Source organism: Phalacrocorax carbo, chromosome 2 (genome assembly GCF_963921805.1).
Source record: "Phalacrocorax carbo chromosome 2, bPhaCar2.1, whole genome shotgun sequence".
NCBI lineage: Eukaryota > Metazoa > Chordata > Aves > Suliformes > Phalacrocoracidae > Phalacrocorax > Phalacrocorax carbo.
In genome coordinates, this window is record NC_087514.1 from 129,541,398 (window position 1) to 129,559,204 (window position 17,807).

At 42.0% G+C, this 17,807-nt stretch overlaps 1 protein-coding gene across 2 annotated transcripts in view; it reads right to left on the reverse strand.

Annotated features, from left to right (window-relative positions):
- WIPF3 (WAS/WASL interacting protein family member 3) overlaps positions 1-17,807 on the reverse strand; it is a 37,915-nt gene that overhangs the window by 4,615 nt on the left and 15,493 nt on the right. For both annotated transcript variants that reach the window (XM_064444335.1, XM_064444336.1), the window contains 3 exons: positions 4,224-4,356; positions 3,425-3,553; positions 1,114-1,905 (listed from right to left, as the gene is read on the reverse strand). In XM_064444335.1, the coding sequence (XP_064300405.1) occupies positions 1,114-1,905; positions 3,425-3,553; positions 4,224-4,356 (1,054 nt within the window). The remainder of the gene's footprint in view (positions 1-1,113; positions 1,906-3,424; positions 3,554-4,223; positions 4,357-17,807) is intronic.

Below are 17,807 nucleotides of genomic sequence, written 5' to 3' on the forward strand. Positions count from 1 at the left end.
TAGAGCCTGCAAAGCTTACATCGTCTGGGCAGCCCTACCACAGGAACTGTGCCAGGGAGAGGGAGCCCAAGGCCTCCAAGTTCACAGCCTCTCAAAACTGCTTCTCCCCCTAGATAGCCAAGAGAAAGGCAGGCTAATTTTATGGAAACCTCAGAAGTTGAACCACTGTGAGAAACTGGCATCTCAATAAAAATAACCGTTCATCAGACAACTCCTGAGCAGCATTAATCACCATCACGAAGCGCCTGATCCACTGTACTTACGTGGCCTTTCCCATGGCTGTCAAAGGGAACCAGTAATCTTTCTCTTGACATGTGGCTGCTAAAATACAGGGTACAGAACATTCTCTTCAGATGTTCCTTATTAAGTGGCTGTCTCCATTTCTCAAACCCACGCAGATCTAGGCTCATTTTTTTTTTTTATCATCTTCATTATAGCAGAGAAGTCTGATAAAAGTTCCTTCTACCATCTGCTCAAGGAAACACTAGCCAATGTCCCCACTTCCCAAGCAGTTAAGGAAACCTTTGGCTATCACCTTGATCACAGGAGGCACTGGCTGCTCCTCTTTGTTGAAAAGCAGAGGGCTGCATTCATATTTGCTCATCTATGGCCGTAGCTGCCCCATATTTGTTTTAATCTCTCCTGTAACATTTCCCAGCCATTAGCAATGTTGCTGCAGACTGCACTGGTGCAGCGTAGAGGGGTGTCACAGGTAGGCTGGCACTCGAGCAGCTGCAGATCTGGCACACTCTGCTGTCCTACCTGAGACTTGTTAGGACACCACTCACGAGCTCAGTCATCGCACTGCTGGAGGCACACCAATGCCAACACGAAAGCAAGAAGCCCAGCAGTCCTAAAACGTTGCTTTGACTGATCAGCATGTTCCTTCCAAGAATCACAGATGTGAGTGCCCAGTGCTAAGAAGAACCTGGTGTCTCACGTGCTCATTATGTGCCCTGCAACCTACGGGTGTTCCTCCCAGACAACGGATGCCACCTTCCTGCTACACGTGCTCTTCATCCCCACCCCTCCAAGCTCTCCAGCCACCAGTGGCCATTTCCCCCGCTAGGCAAAGGGAGAAGGAAGCCTCCCTTCTTCGAACGCTGCTCTCACCTGCGCCTCGGCCAGGTCTCTTCTTCCTAGTCTCGGCCACCACTGCGGGCTGAGGGAGTCCGGGGGTGGGAGGAAGCGGCAGCGACTGAATACTGCTTGGCTTATGGAACTGTGACAGCAAGTGGGGAGACTTGGGGGGCAGCGGAGGGGGCACGTCAGCACTGCTGAGAGCGCTGTTAAAGGCTGGGGAGGGTGGAAAGGAGAGCCTGTTTGAGGTCAGGGAGTGCGTGTGTGGCGGAGGAGGAGGAGGCAGGGGGGGCAGTGTGGGTGGTGGACAGTCCCTTCCTTCAGATGGAGAGGAAGCAGCAGCAGAGAAATCAGTTGTCCTGCCTGGAAACCCGCAGGGGGGCATGAGTGGCAGGGGAGGAGGAGGAGGAGGCGGCGGCAGCTGTGAAGCACCTGCTTGAAACTTGGTGGGTTTGTCAGCCTGAGGAGGAGGGAGAGGGGGCTGAGGGGGGAGCAGGGGCTGAGGAGGGAGCAGGGGCTGAGTAGGAGCATTGGGGGACACCCCCTTGGGAGGGCGTTCGGCTGGAGGGGGGAGAGGGGGAGGAGGAGGGAAAGTGAGGGAAGGTTTGCTGGAAGCAGGAGGTGGTGGAGGCGGGGTGGGCAGGCTGGGACGCCCAGGGCTGGCTCCGGCTCGGGAGATGCTGGGGGGCTCTGGCAGGACAGCTGCCCTTGGGCCTTCGGCTGGATGCGAGGGGTTACTGCTCGCCTTCGCAACGCTGCTGTTCGGTGGGGCGGAGGGCTTGGGAGCTGCTGCTCGGACTCCAGGAAGCTGCCCAGGCCTCCCAGCTGAAAAACAGGTATCCCATGTTATACATCAGGATTTCATTCCCACTCACAGATACAACAGTGCAAAGAGCAAGCTCTTCATCATCCTCTCCCCAGTGGTTACCCTCAGCGATTAAACTAATTCTACCAAAACATCGCATCTCCCAACAGGTTGCCCCTGGTGTAACGGGGCTTGGGAGAGGATGTGTTCCAGTGCGCACTGGGGACTCTGCTTAGTTACATGACAATCTGCTGAGAGACCCTGCTCCCCTCCCTGTTCCTCAGTTTCTGCAGAAAGAAATAGTTTAAGGAGAAGGTGCTTTTCTGCAGAAGCCTGGGGTCCTTCATATCAGCCTTGTCTGCCTAGTACAGCCTGCTGAACATGGATGAGCCACCTGCTTGGAGGAATCAAGAGTCCTAGTGAAAAGGCCTCAGACAACACAAGTAGATTAACGCTTACCAGCTTGCATTCTTGAAGTCAAGTACTTCCTTAAGATCAAAAAATTCATGCAAATGTTACACAGACATCTCAATCCCATGGATAAAAGCCAAGTTCTTAAAAGTAGTGCCTCAAAGGCCTCTATGAGGCACAGGTACAAATGTTTCCTTTTCAACAGCAAATGCCCAAAGACTCTTGACCTTACATAATGTAATTTCCTGAGTAAATGTCAAGGATTTCACAAAGCAAGATGTCAAAAAAGGCATCTCGTTCTATATTCACATCTGAGAACAACTCAAAGTAGCTACTGCAGCTGAAGCTATGTGGGGAAGCCCAGTCACAAGCAGTGCTGTGCATCTTGGGCTTGCCTTCCAGGAAAAAAAAAACAACCCTGCAGGTAGAGCCAAGTTCTGTCTTTCCCTGCAAATGCCTACTTCGCTGTGTGCTGCCTGAGCAAGCAGCAGCTGCCCAACAGCACCAGAGGTCATTGCTGTGACTCTAAAAGTCACCCCTCATTGATGCTGGCACTTCTTGAGGTGAAAGCAGCAGTAGGGCTCCCACACATGCCTTCCTCCTGTCTTCATGAAGCAGCAATAACCTTCTTTTTCAGATCAATAAATAACCTTGACGGATCAAAGCTGTACTTTATAAAATCCAGAGGGCAAAAATCTGAAATATGAACCTTTGAAAGTAACACACAAGCCCGTAATACCATAGAAATACACGGTAATGGAGGGAAGGAAATAAGATTTCTTCCCCATTTGTGCTGAAGTTGATAAGATCAGATCTCAACACAATTTGAGGCACAATTAAAAGTTTTCATTAAACTAATGGAAAAAGTTATGTTAGTAACAATCTACTCGATCTCCTTCCTATCCAGTGTGGAGATAGCTTGTTATTACATTCTAAGGAAAAAGGCATCTGAGATCTAGAAAGACGATTTCAAGCACATTATTAATTGAGCCCTCCATAGTCACATGATGAACTGAGGGTTCAGAAAAAAAGGCCAATAAAAATCAACCACTAAAGCTAACCCCAAAGCACTTTTATTCCAAATCACAGTTCTCTCCAGCTATTCCTTCATACAAATGAAGCCCTTACCCGGCATGTCCCTCTGGCCTGCTGGTCTGAGAACAGGAAAGCCACCAGCAAACAAGCCTCCCAGAGGCTGCTGAGAGCCGCCTTTGTTAATAGCTGGATTAACTCCATCTCTGTTAGTTCCTTTGGGTTCTGTTAAAAAGAATAAAAAACCCCAGGATGTATCATAAATTCATTTATGCCCTCAGACTGCTAAGACTTGGCACCAACACACATAGCCAAGACCAGACTTTTCCCTCTTTAAGCAGGCTCAGCAAGGAAAGTTACTGCTAGTAGAGTAAACTACCATTACTCTGACCCATATCTCAAGAGCAAAGCACACTCTGGTGCTTTTTAATCTCATATCAATAATGACACCAACAAGAAGTTGTGTTAGACAACATTAAATTTATACTTCCAGAATTTTTTGGCATTTTTTGTTCTTTTTATCTGTTAAAGAACAATTCTGCTGCCAGAGCCAACAATTCCACTTGAAGAATTATTTTACTGAGTAACTCTCAAGTACTTCATCATTCCTGGTTTGTTTGGTTTTTTGGGTTTTTTTTTTTTTGGACAATGAATGCCTGTTAAAGTGATATCCCATTACAGGCTTATTATTAAGCATTAGTAGTTGCTGATCGCAGAGCAGGATGCAAGTTTAGAAAATCAAACCCTCCCTACTCTGTGTCCTAAAGCCATTTGAAGATGCAGGCTTTGCTGATCATCAAACCTGCCCTTCAATTTGAAAACGGTCCAGCTGACCTCCCCAGCTGAGGCTTCAGCAAAGCTCACTCAGGGGCCTTCCTCAGGAGCACATACTTACTTTCAATCTGTGGTGCACTGCGGTCATTGATTTGAGTCACTTTTCTTAGGCGTGTTCCCTGCTGGATATCAGCTAACAGTGCGTTTCGTGCTTTTTGGTCTTCCTTCCGCAGTTTTGGTATCTCTGAACTTGCCTGTTGACAATAAGAGCATTATATGGGAGGTACAGGCAAAAATGCATGCTTAGAAAGGACACAGAGGCAAACATGGCATAGAAGATTTGAAATAAACCATCCTTGGCAGCTGTCATTTCAAAGCCTTTGAGTCGAATCCACAAGAACAGCATTCAGGTGTATAGGAGGCAGGAAAGCTGGAAGTTTAAATGTAACACAATTCTAATACTAGCTGTGCTAATATAGGAATAAAGGAAATTTGGGGGCGTGTTTAAATGAAACGGGACCTCTTGCTTGGCTCTTTGTGGTCTCTCCCCCACAACTCCAGCTCTGACTGCCTCTCTCATAACCCTTTTCATGCTATTTACAATGCTTTACAACAAAGATTTTATATGCCTCCTTAGAATAAATATCTCCCTGGTTTATCCACTTTGCCTCAGGAAAAAAAAGACAGATAAATGCGAACTGCACTTATATTTGAATGTGATCACTAACTAATTTGGACTCTCCCTCTCTCTATTGGAGATTTACACCAGTTTGAGTAGACTGTCTTTAGAACAACCCAATTATATTTTAGTAACATTTCCAGCCTAACCAAGGTCTGTAAATGTGAAGTCAGGTTGTAGTTTAAAGTTTTGTAATAAAACAAACAAACAAACAAAAAATTATTCTTTATGAAATAAGAATATATTTCATCAAGTTTCCTGTTATTAAAAAAAAAAAAAATCTTTAAAAACTTTGGGCCTTGACAGAGTGGTCTAACAGAGGAGAATCCTGCCAGAGGAGCAATGTGCTGAATGTTTCCACATCTACTGCAAGTTCCCGTAGGTTAGCTAACCTCCTAAGGAGAATGAATACCAGAAATGTTTCCATAGCCCTTAATTTTAGCATCATAGTCATAATAAAGCGCAACAATATTGTCACAGTTTAAAATAAACAACCAAACTTGGAAATAGCATTCTGAAAGCAAAACAGACCCTTGAAAATACTTAACCAGCTGCTGAATTAATGAAATGCCTAACTTGTGAATCCTAAATGAAGAATTACACCAGTACAATCTTACTTGTGGTTATTTTTGTATTTGCTAAAAAGAAAAAAGCTAGATTTGCAGAGCCCCACTAGATGGAGCTCCAGATTGCTGCTAACGCCAGCTGCATTCCTGACACCTGATGTAAAATCTCAGAATTATAATCTTGTGACTGACACTGTAACCATGTATTAGTTAAAAATATTAGAAAAAAACCCTACTTTGTTACATGGCTTCCCAATTTGAAATAGCGCTGCCTGCCCTTGTGCTTTCAGGACAGCGAGTCCCACTGCCCACGGAGACAACCCAGAAAAGCTGCCTGTGTAAGCGGCGTTAGACCATGTACCAGCCAGAAACTATTTCCACCTATATTTTCTACAAGTTCACAATACTTACTGTGAAAAATGGAAATACCATAACTGGAACAAGGGTGACTCCTCTTCTCACAAAAGCTTTTTACCAGTATCTTGAACTTCACGCCTCTCTACTCCCACTAACGACTTTACTGTAGTGGGACAACTGGGATCTACAGGGATCTGATCAAGACCTATGTTTAAAATTAGATCCAGCAGCTGTGTTTTCGTTTCCGGGTTCAAGTGTCCGTATATTATGCTAGCTGCCCACTTCACCTCCCTGATCTACTTCTCTGAGCAGGTAGGCTATTGGAATATATATTGGAATATCAAGTCTTGATATCCAAATAGCTATGAGGCTAAAATACCTGACTTGTGGCAACTTATATTTGTGAGTGACCCATGACTTGGTATCACTTTAACACTTAACAAAGATACTAATTTGTTCATAATTCGTAGTATTGAAAAGGCAGGAGCACTGTTCTGCAGGCCCATGATGCAGTGTAACAAGCTGCCTTTCTCTTACAATAGATGCCCTTTCTTCAAGCACAACTCCATCCCACGCCCCAGCTGTTCCTTCTTCCTCCTCAAATACGTAAGAGATACAATCTCCCATGCCCAGCCTGGTGGACTCAGGTGATGGATTAGCTGCTGAGTAGCTCGATACGGATTCTCTTTTTCCATTACAACGTGAAGATGGTTTGGGGTGTAGTGTTGCCTGGTGGCACAGCGGTCAGAGCTCCTTCGGATTTCTTGTTTGCTGCCTGCAGTCCCAAGGCTGTTGACAATTCTTGTCAAGAATCATTTCACCAGGTAAGTATCTCACCCACTCATCTACTGGTGTCCTGTGTTTGCAAATTCGTGTTTTTACCATATTGCTTTTTGATACACAATCAGAAAGGAACCTTCCTTTGACTAGGAAATTGATGTGGGATTCACTCTCATGCAATGCCTGCAATACATAGCACAACAGAAACCAAATGTGTAAGCTGCGTATCAAGAGAAAAAATAAACAGGAACTTTTATGGGTGTCAGATGTTCAATCCTGATGACATGAAATAGAAGTGTTTAAACAGGAAGACAAATGCATTTGGAGTCACAGAGGAAAAACAGCTGCACGACAAAGAATGCAATTCTGAGGCTGCTTTCTACCACACCATCCACAGGGCAGCCTCATTTGTTTACAGAAAGAGAAACATCTCAATCTTTCAATGAAAATCAGAATGGAAGCAGCGAAGAATGTGAAGATCGTGTGTTTTATCAGATGCCAGAGCTGCCTCAGGTAACACAGAGTGAAATTAAATTCCATACGTTATTTACATGAATCGGTAAGGGAATCGGTGGGTTCTCATTACCTTAGTAACCATTAGGTTTTTCTGCTACCATTTCAGACATAAAGAATGGCACATTCAATACATACGTGGAAACAGAACAGAACAAACCACACAGGTAAACAGGCAGAATATGAGAGATCTACTCCCTTCTCATCTCGCCAAACTCCACTACGTTTGTCTTCAGTGTCCTAAATTACACCCTCAGCTATTCCATTCGGTACAGTATAGAGGATCAATGTTTGGGCTACCTGACAGGCCTCCAAAGTACCCGTAAACAGGAAAACACCATCAAATCACAACGTTTAGAGTGATGTTCCAGAGTGTAAACCATCAATGATGGAAATAAAAATTTCAAAACTTGCAGGTGGTAACTTAGACTGGGAGAGAAATGAGTAACGAGGATGGCATGGTTATACATAGAGATCCGAATCACTGCAACTTGAGGCCATTTGAAAAGAACAACAAACCAAAACTTAGCGTTCCTCTGCCACTGGGGAAAAAAAATACACAATATACAAATGTAAAACTGAAAATTACTGGATGAAAAGTTCTGGCCGTACCTCTGAAACGAAAGCCTACATCCATCAGAGTGCCACAAGCCTGAACCTGTCAGCAGGCTCCAGCGGTGAGTGTGCAGGAGCAAGTGCGCCTGACCTCCCAGCACAGTGTCGTGGCAAGAAGGGACAGTGCACTCCCCTGACGTATTTTTTCCTTTCAGAAAAAGAATGTGAGCAAAAATGGAACTAGAAGTTCAGTTCTGGCCTCCAGATCTTCAAAACTACGTTGAAAAACTGGAGATGCACAGTAAAGAGCCAATGTGGTATTCAAAAAGTTGGAGGAAACCGCTTGGATTTTAGCAGCTCAGCCTGGTCCGTCAGCCCTGAAGTCTATCTGAGGGGTGGTCTGCCCGCACAACACACAAACCTTTACAGGGAAATGGTGGTGAGGACTCAGCATCTGCTGATTCAGCAGAGACAGGTATTTGGTGAATTAATGCAAGACACCGCCAGACAAGCTCCGATTAGAAAGCAGCACGTATGGAAGCAGCCAGAGTGACCGCTCCCCGCAGCACGGGGCTGCAGATGGCAGCAGATTATCAGTTTCTTCAGATCAAGGCCAGATCCTCTCTGGCAGAAGTGCTTTTTGTGAAGCACGACTCATTGGGACCCACACAGAGCTACCTGCTGACGTGCAATACACCTTGCAGTGGGGAGGTAGCCAGTGGTTTGTAACAGTTTTTTCCCATTTTCAGTGTGAATAATTTTATTTAGCAGAACAATTCTGTTTACACTCTATATATGGACCACACAAGGTTCGGCCTGAATAATCACAGTCTTAACATTCTAAACTGGGTTGTACCAGACAAATTAAGATCAGAGACTTTTTTCAAGAAAATTGACAGAAATCCATTGCAATGAGCTCCATGTCTGGGTTCATGACTGCTGTGATACTTGCATCTCCTTGGGAAAATCACTTTACATCAACCTACCCTCTGGGTTCCTATGATACTTAAAATATTTAAGAGGTGTATGTGCTCAGGTACTAAAACGATGTAAATGCAGAAAGCAGCAGGCATTTGAAAAAGTTCATAGTAGCACTAATTATAGGGAACTACTAATTATTATTTTTCAGATTTTAAAGAGCACCCCTGCACACAGAAAAGGGGAAATCCTCTGGACTCTGGGAAGGTTGTTCAGGTCACAGTGGATACATACACTGTCCCATAAATGGGTTATATTTACTGTGATTTTTAAATTACTTTACTGAATTTACTGAATTTGCAAAATACTTCAGGGTAGCATAAATCTTCATAAACGTGACAGCTGCAGCAAAAATGTACCTCCAGCTGTCTGGACAATCAGTAGCCAGGCAGTCGCGGACCTTTGCTTCAGAAAAAACCCATCAGCTAATTGGGAAAAGAGGGTCCAGTACTCCAGCTCTATCACAGGTAGGAGCCATAAAGTAAGATAAAATAAAGCACAGTTCCATCCAAAGACACTACATTCTCTTTTATTTCAGAGAATTTAGAGTATTGAGTATTTATACTCCTAGCATGTAATGAATTGTATCATCACAGTAGATTCCCTTTCCTGGTGACTTTTTATCGGAAATATTGGAAACACAGCCGTGTAGAAAATACGTTAATTTATCTGAACTAGATATAAAAACTAAAACAAAAAAAGAAGTAAAAATACATTTAGCTTATCCCTAACTATCCATTTTGTGAGACATATACTGATAAAATAAAATTTAAAAAAAAAAATCAATTTGACACGCAGTACTTTATTATGGGCAGAATTGTCCCATGTTGTCTCTCCATTACTGACAATTTCCTTTATTTCTGCGAATCTGGTGTCAATCTCCGTTCCTCTTGCCCAATTTTCTCCCCCTAGACAAAAAGGATTCAATGCAGAGATCAAGCACAGATACTGGCAGAAGGCATACACGGTGTATATTTTAGTAAAAGAAGAGTCTGAGGACACCCCTTAACAAACCCTTGCTTTCTTATTTTTCTCTGCCATGGCCAGCCAAACCTGCACAGACACGGGCTGAGGCAAGGGATCTTCACCAACGTAGCACACAACACCTCAGGTTTGGCTTTTAAGGAAGGGGAAACACATTGCAGCAAGGCAAAGAAAGGTGAACAGAAAGCACTAAGATAAGGGATGCTTGATCAGAGACACACGTTCATGAAAACAAGAGTTCCAGGGCCAGTCCTGGCCTTCTCTGGTGCCCAATCTGACATGATTCAGAGACCAAACTTAAACCAAGAAATGCAAAAGGAGAAGTCTGCAAACATGGCAATGGGCAGTTAAAACCAGCATGCAGAACAGCAGACGGGGCAAAACCAGCAACAGCTGCGTAGGCGATGCAGTCAGTGACGTGACAGTGCCAAGTCTGGCCAAAGAAACCGTGCATCAACAGTGAGAGACAACTGAAACATCTAGACCTGAATTCAAGGAGATGCAAAGCACGAAGGAAGAGCCTGAGCAACTGGAAATATAACAAAAACACCCCTAAATATTATTCCTATATTAACAATAACTGGAACTCTGGGGTAGACAAAAATGGATTGTTCAGGACAGGAGGACAATAAAGGTGAAGCTAGCTGCGTAACGCTGTATGTGCGTCACACCAGAGATGGCTAAGAATATAGAGAGGAAAACACAGCTTGTTTGGGGTTGGGAAATCATCTGAGGAAGGATGATGAGTGTTCTCGTCATCCATATGGCATAGCAAGGCTCTCCAAGTGGGAGAGCACGGAAGGAGAGATGATGACTGGGTTCCCATCCAGCCATAAAGCTCCTACTCCCTTGAAGGAAAGCCAGGCACAGGGTTGGTGCTCACAACAGTCTTCAAGGGCACAGACATAGAGTGAGGGGCTGTAAGGGGCAACATCCTGCTAAAATACCCTTCTGGGGACACTACTGATGAAAAAAAGTGGACTAAGAACAGGGGAAACCTGCTTGCAACTTACTCCATAATGTCCTTCCACTTAATCACAAGCTGCTGACCATAAGCGCTCCATAAGGAGATCCCTGTAAGCATCAGGACTAATGTATTTAAATTAATTCAACTCTTAAGAGACTGCATCCTTTTCAAAAACAGAACTGACAGAAAAAAGATATTGACAGTAAGATGCCAGAAGATGCAAACAAACTACAATGTAATAATTTTTTATTAAAAGAATGATGTTTTGGAACAAGGTAGAATATGGAGGATGACCAGAAATCTCAGTGTAAGGTAGCCAGTGTGTCTCCCTTGACATAGCATAGGATAATAAAATTCATCTATGCATCTGTAGCCCAGTATGAAATCGGAAATGCCAGAGGAACTTGTTTTCCTAAAATCAATCCACTATTACTAGATTAGAATTACACCAAGAACTCACAAATTTGTACTTGCAGCAGAAGCAGTCTGCCCAGCAGGCAAGAGGCTTTTACAAAGAATTCTCAAACCAGCAGCTGAAGTGTCCCCCAGGAATGTGCCAAGAAATGCAACTGCAACAAAACCCAGGAGCTTATTAAAATAATAAAATAATAAACCCAGTTTCCAGCAAGTCACAAACAGAAGTACAGTGGGGAAAAAAGACTGTCATCCTTCTTGCATTTACTTTAAATATGCATCAGGTGTGGTTACACTCATGCACAGTCAAATGCAAAATAAAACAATCAAAACAATCCCCCTGTCCAGCTTAAGGAAAAATCCAGCAAGCCTCAACAACAAAGCACATGACTTCTTTTTAAGTATTTTAAATGTTCATTTATAAAGAAGCTTGCAAGATCTGGTACGTGCGAGTTTTAGTTCATCTATTCACAATAGAGCCCTGACCTCTGATTTAAAGCTTTTTAATTATGGGAAACCTCACCACGGTGCAAGACTCCACCTGCACAGTCAATCACAAGATCAGAGCCACCTCGTGTGTTTCTGCTGTGTAGCATAGGATGAAACTAATTAATTCTTGGCAGTTGGTCTACCTGGGTAAACATGGCAATCTTTCAGCCTTCTAGCAAGCTGAGCTTCAAGCGCTTCCCATGTAAGGGGTCACTCTCCAGCCAACATTTTTTCTGAGGGAACCCACACGAGGGGACCTGCCAAATAGCTTCCTGGCAGCTAATGAAGTAATTGTTTTAAGAGAATGACAGGACCAGTGTTCCACGATTTCATCTACAATAATGATTAACCATGATCTCAGTCTCCATTGCACAAAGTTCTGCAATCTGAACCCGCTGGGTTGAAAAGGTCATCGAGCAATGTGTGTACTTAGATAGGCTGCGTCTACACCAGCCTCGTTCCTCTACTTCTAGCAGGGGAAGTACTATGCAAAAGTTGTTACAAACCTCTTCCCGTCATTTTAGCCACTGCCTAGTCCTGGCATTAGTCCCAAATAATGAGGCGTTTCAGTGCTAGCAGAAACGGTGCCTGCTCTGCACTAGCACCTACCTGCTTGAAGTGTGCCAGTAAACACAATGGCAGGGAACAAAAGATAAAATAGCACAGCAGGAGTGACTCTCTTCTACATCTATATTCCAGTGCTCATTTCAAACACCACCAGCAATCAATGCCACTGCACTCAATAAAAGCCCTCTTCATTTTACATTAGCACCACCCCATCAGACAAGGTAAAATCTTGTATACTTAAAGGTTCAATTGTTCCTGCTGCAAATGAGCAGTGGGCTTATTAACAGGGGTGTATTTAAAGTTTTCCAGTGTGGGTTGCTAAATTTTTGTACCTGAATGCAAAAATGCAACAGAATCAATATGATGATTTATACCTACTGAGCCATTCAGCTTTTCTGTGGGTATTTAACTTAGTGACACCCACATTTTAAACATAAATTCTGGCTGTTCCTTCACTGAAAGAAAGTATGCCGTAATAGAAGCCACCAAAATGGAGGCAGTAGAAAAATCAAAGCTACTCTAAAATTGTTTCCCAGCAGTTCAGAAAGATCACAAGTCAGATGCCAAAAACACTCTGAGCTGGCTTCAGAAAATAATTTTGAACTTTACCTTGTGATTTCTAAATTTTTAGTATTCAAATTCGCAAGATTTCCTCTGCATCAGCTAAAACAGAAGTGAAAATCCTTACATAAACAAGAAAACCTGAGGCCCCGGCATTGCAATGAAAATGTCAAACAGCACAAGGCTGAAAATATTGCCGTGGGAGCTGGTGACACTACCGTTTTTTATTTTGTCTACCATAGCAGGGTCCCCAGAATGACAAGGGCTGTTATGAGTAGTGATAACAAAATATTCAACATGTGACAACCTACACATATCACGATTTAATCTCGCTCAGTTCTAAGAACACTAGGCCATTTTCTGCTACCCGGTTACCTGTGTAGAAGCTACTGATCATTCTGAAACGCCTTTTAGCAACCACGCAAAATTACGGTCAGTCCAAGATGGGAGAACAGTGAGAAACTAACATTTCTTGCAATGTCACCTTCCAGCCACACAGAGAAGTCCAACTCAAGTGTCGCTATAATTCGGGGTTCTCTTTTAATTAAAAGGCTACACGCACAATAATAATTGACAGACGGAATTTAATATGTAGCCACCACATACCCTACAGATGGGGTACTGATTTTTCAGGGAAGTATTACCTTGTGATTAGAATGGTAAATTAAGCTATTAGCTCTCTGCAGCTAGGCTGCTTCTAGTACCTGGGCTTGATCATTTACAGCTGGTACCTCTGTGACATGCTCCAGTTTTCATACTTACATGGAAAATTATACAGCTGAAACACAGACAGCAAGAATAAGAAAAATAAATTTAAATGCTTTCCCTTCCGTTCAGACAACATGTACAACACACTATGTTATGAGGAAACCTGCAAAACAGAACTCACCACCTAAATACGTTAGAAGTGGTGACCCAAGTAAAGCATTCAAGAAGATTAGCATGTATGAATATATGTAGTACATGCCTCCGTACCTGTCCAGATGAAACATACAGAGCAATGACAACCCAGTATTTATGTTTTCTTTACATCTTCCCCCCTTTCATAGCTCCCACTTACCCTTTCTGTATTTGCTGCTACAGGAGTAGAAGGCTACAGCAGCAACACTTTGAGACGCCATAGCTATCCAATCCCACATTTTCCACTGTCTGAAAATTAACTCAGATAAACCTCACAAAGACACAGCATTTTTTCCACATAATTCCCTCTCACTCCTTTATGAAAGCAGACTGGTGGGAGATGTGATACGTTATTAAAACACTATAAATCAGTTCCTTTATTTTGGCTGGAACAAAGCACTCAAAGTTTTCAGCTGTACCTTGCCCAGTCCTTAGCACAGTCTGTATGATGACCAGTCACCAACAAGATTACCAAGTCCGCACCCTCGCTCCAGTATGTTTTACCTAGCAGCAATAAATATTATGATTTAATATCTCCTGACCTAGGGACTTCATGACAAAGTACTAAATCTCATCCTACTCACAGCTCACATAAAATTTTAATAAACACATTCCTAAATACTTTGTAATTGGCACTATGCATGATTCTGTTAAGCTTTCAGTGTTATGTCTGTACGCCTAGGAGTCTGAATAAAAACTTGAGAAATTAGCTTCATTTTAAAAATAAATAATTAGCAGGCACACACACACATTTATGCATACACACACACTTATATGTGCACATTCTCTTTCTCATATTTGGTAAGACCAAATCAAAATACCACATATCATCAGTATCTTCAGCCAAGCTGTTTTACATATGCTTTTTTTTTTTTCTTTCTTTTTCCAAAGCACAGTAGTACTAAATGTCATAGGAGCAAAACCAACTCCCACACAACTTCAGAGAAGCACTGTGGCTCCCTGAATTTCTTGGGAAGGTTGAGGAAAACAACTCAACAAGGTTTGCACTCTGACAACTGCATGAAGGAGGGGAAGACACCCCATCCCCACAAGGAAAACTATCAGCTGATGTTTTCCCTAACATTGGGAATCCTACCTCTGTGTAAATTATGCATTTATCACAGTGTTATACCATGAGGAATTGCTCGTCTGAGTTTTTTATTACAAGACTAGAAAATAATGTCAGAATAACCTGGTAAACACTGACATATATTTATCTACTACAGCAATTCTATTTCTTTCCTTTTCTTTTTAACTAAATAAGGATACAGTAATCATTAAGATTAATCTACATGCCAGTCTAGTGTTCACCATTATTTCAAGTTTCACATTTCTCTCCCCAAAGTAAGCATGTTCCTTTCTTCTCCTGCTCTCCCAGTTTTTAGTATGCCGATAAGGCAAATAAACTCTTGGTGCTACTTTACTGCCTTTAATCATTTGATTCTCTGTGATATTTTGGGGCTTAATTTCTATGCTAAGACTTTAATAACACCAATTCTAAAGAGAATAGAAGTATTCTCTTAAACTCCACAAACATATGAATCATTAAACAAATATCTTCTCTGAATAAGGCACAACCCAGCAGGGCTGCTACACATACACACTTCCTTCAATATTAACATTTTAATAGGTGATGACTGATCCTAACATTAGGAATTCAAATGTACAGACAAAGGCTGCATAGCAGTGAGCAGCCTCCACTCCACATAAAAATTCTCTCTTGATCCTCTCTTGGGACATTAAACAGAAAATTTTTAATCAGTCTCAATGGTGGTATCTACTCCAGGAAATATGACAAACCAAAACTAACCAGCATAGCTCATATGCCCAACTAAAAGGCAAAAGGCGTAAAAAGAAAGAGAGGGGGAATAAAAATAAGTTTTTCAGGAGCAGAAAGCTTAAAAACCAACCAAACAAAATGCCAAACAAAAAAAAACCCAAACAAAAAACTATGAATGTGATACACATGTGCCTATAAAATTGTAAGAGCTTTAGGACAGACATCCTAATGACTCCTTTCTAAGTTTTCTTTATTAGGGTGGAGGGGCAAAGAGAGTTACAGATCTGAATTCTCTAAGCCAGTGCCAGGAAATAAGTTGGGGCACAGTTTCATTCTGCCTACTCATCCCTCTCATCTTTATCTATGACCCACGGAAGGCAGGCATTTGAAGACATGCTCAATTAATCCAATAGCTATTTTTACATTTTGACTTAGCCACCTACATCTGCGATTGCAGATACCCTACCATTCCCTCCTGAAAAAGCCACTTCGTTTTAAGTACACTCTAACAGCCAGTAACTTTTCAGCTGTTGGGCACAGGTGGCTCCTAGCGTGTCTTAAATACCATCTCCAAATCACTTTAGTATTGCCTTGCAACAACTTCTGTGAACAGAATTTGGTACAAATACTTACAGAATATCTGCAAGTCCAAAATCTTTGAAAATAGTAAGAAAGAACCTAACTGCCTTCCGCCTTAAGAGGGAGTTGATAGTACAAAAAGGTCAAGTATCAACAGTGCTTAGGATTTCAATGAAGTACGGACTGAAAAATCATTTGGGACCATGGCTTATAATATTCACTAAGACAATATACAGGGGAAAAAAAGGTAACGTAGTGACTATTTCTGCTACAAATATCTTAATAATGAAAGTAAGAGGAAGGTACAGCTATTATCAATATAATCAGAAAAGACAAGACTACAGTACCATGCATTAGTATCAGAAGATTAGACAGGATTCTAAAACCTCTACCTACACAGAGACATTTCTCTTTCAGCCTAAATCAAGTAAGTTAAACTAGTGGATTGCCTGCATATCAATACTGCATTTAAAACCTAACTTTTATTTGCTAACATGTAAATGTTATGTTTATTTTTAATTATGTTGTGGTTTAGCCCCAGACAGCAACTAAGCGCCACACAGCCGCTCACCCACTCTCCCCGCCCCAGTGGGATGGGGGAGAGAATCAGAAGAGCAAAAGTGAGAAAACTCATGGGTTGAGATAAGAACAGTTTATTATTATAAATATTACAGTATAATAAAAATCACACTACTGTTTACTTTGGAACATTTCCAGGTGTTGGCCAAATAAAACTTATTTGGTTTGAAGGTTTTCCTTAAACCTAAGTGCCTGACAGAATTTTTCTTCTCCTATCCTCGAACTGTAGATTTAGCAGCTGTAACAACAGCTGGGCAGTTTAGCAGCTGTAAAAGACAGATGACAAGCTCTAGAAAATAGCTTTCTAGTCAAAGAAAATAGGGTCTGTAGCAAGTTTTCATGGATTCCCCAATTACAGGGCTTTACTCTGCAACTTGGCACCAACTGGAGAGCTGACTTTCATACTGCGCTTTTGCCAAACTCACCAGGCAGACTACAGATCCTCTCAAAATTAGCCTTCTCTGATTCAGTTTTGACAGGGGAAAATCCTTTTGCTGTTACAGAAAAACAACAATGTTCTGTCACATTATTTCACTAATTCTTTAAGTTGGTTCACGTGCTCTTTTCACTTGGAAGGCTTTAATATCAGACATTAATTAGAAATACATTTGGTTTGTATCACATCACCAAGAAAAAGCTGACCCTAAGTTCTGTATATCTTACATGCAGAAGATCACATTTGAAATAGAATGATCTAAGTAAAATATGGAAATACACTATAAGCCTTCTTGTATCAAAACCGTATCATAGTAGTGGGTTTAGTCGTCAGAAAAGGAGGGGAAATGAAAAACCAAACTTGTTCATAGTGGTCCTTAGGTGTCCTCTAGCTTTCTCAAGTTTTCTACAATCAGCATATATTAGAGGAGCCTAAAAATGTCTCTGATACTTACTGAGCTAAATTTATTAGGATGAGAACCCTTGCAATTAAAATTGGGGGCATTAAGTTGCTCACAAAATTCAGTCCACTAATTTCAGTATCTAACTATAGGTTGTGTACCAACCCAGAAGAGCTGCTAATTGAAAACACTGCTTGTGGTGCACAAAGTTAAGCCAGAATGAGAAAAGGAATTAAGCACTGCTTATTTCATGTGCTGTCTTTATCTTCCTCCTCTTCACCCCCACAATTCATGGAGAGGTTTACAAAATGGTTCAGTCTGGAAAGTAGCAGAGAGAAATATGCAAGGAAACCTCCTTCTGGAAGAAGATAACATAAGAACATTATCAAACAAAATCAAAAGACCTTCATGGGAACAAAACAGGCAGAGATGCCAGAGGGTTCAAGGGAGAAATACAGTTATTTTAAACAAAGAAACCCCCCAAAAACCCCAATATTTTGAAGTACATTTGAAGTATCACATACTGTTTTGCTACAGGGACTAACATACACTGCAAATAAGTATAGCACTGACAGAAAAATATATGAAAAAAAGTCAGGAGAGGTTTTATGTCTTGAACAC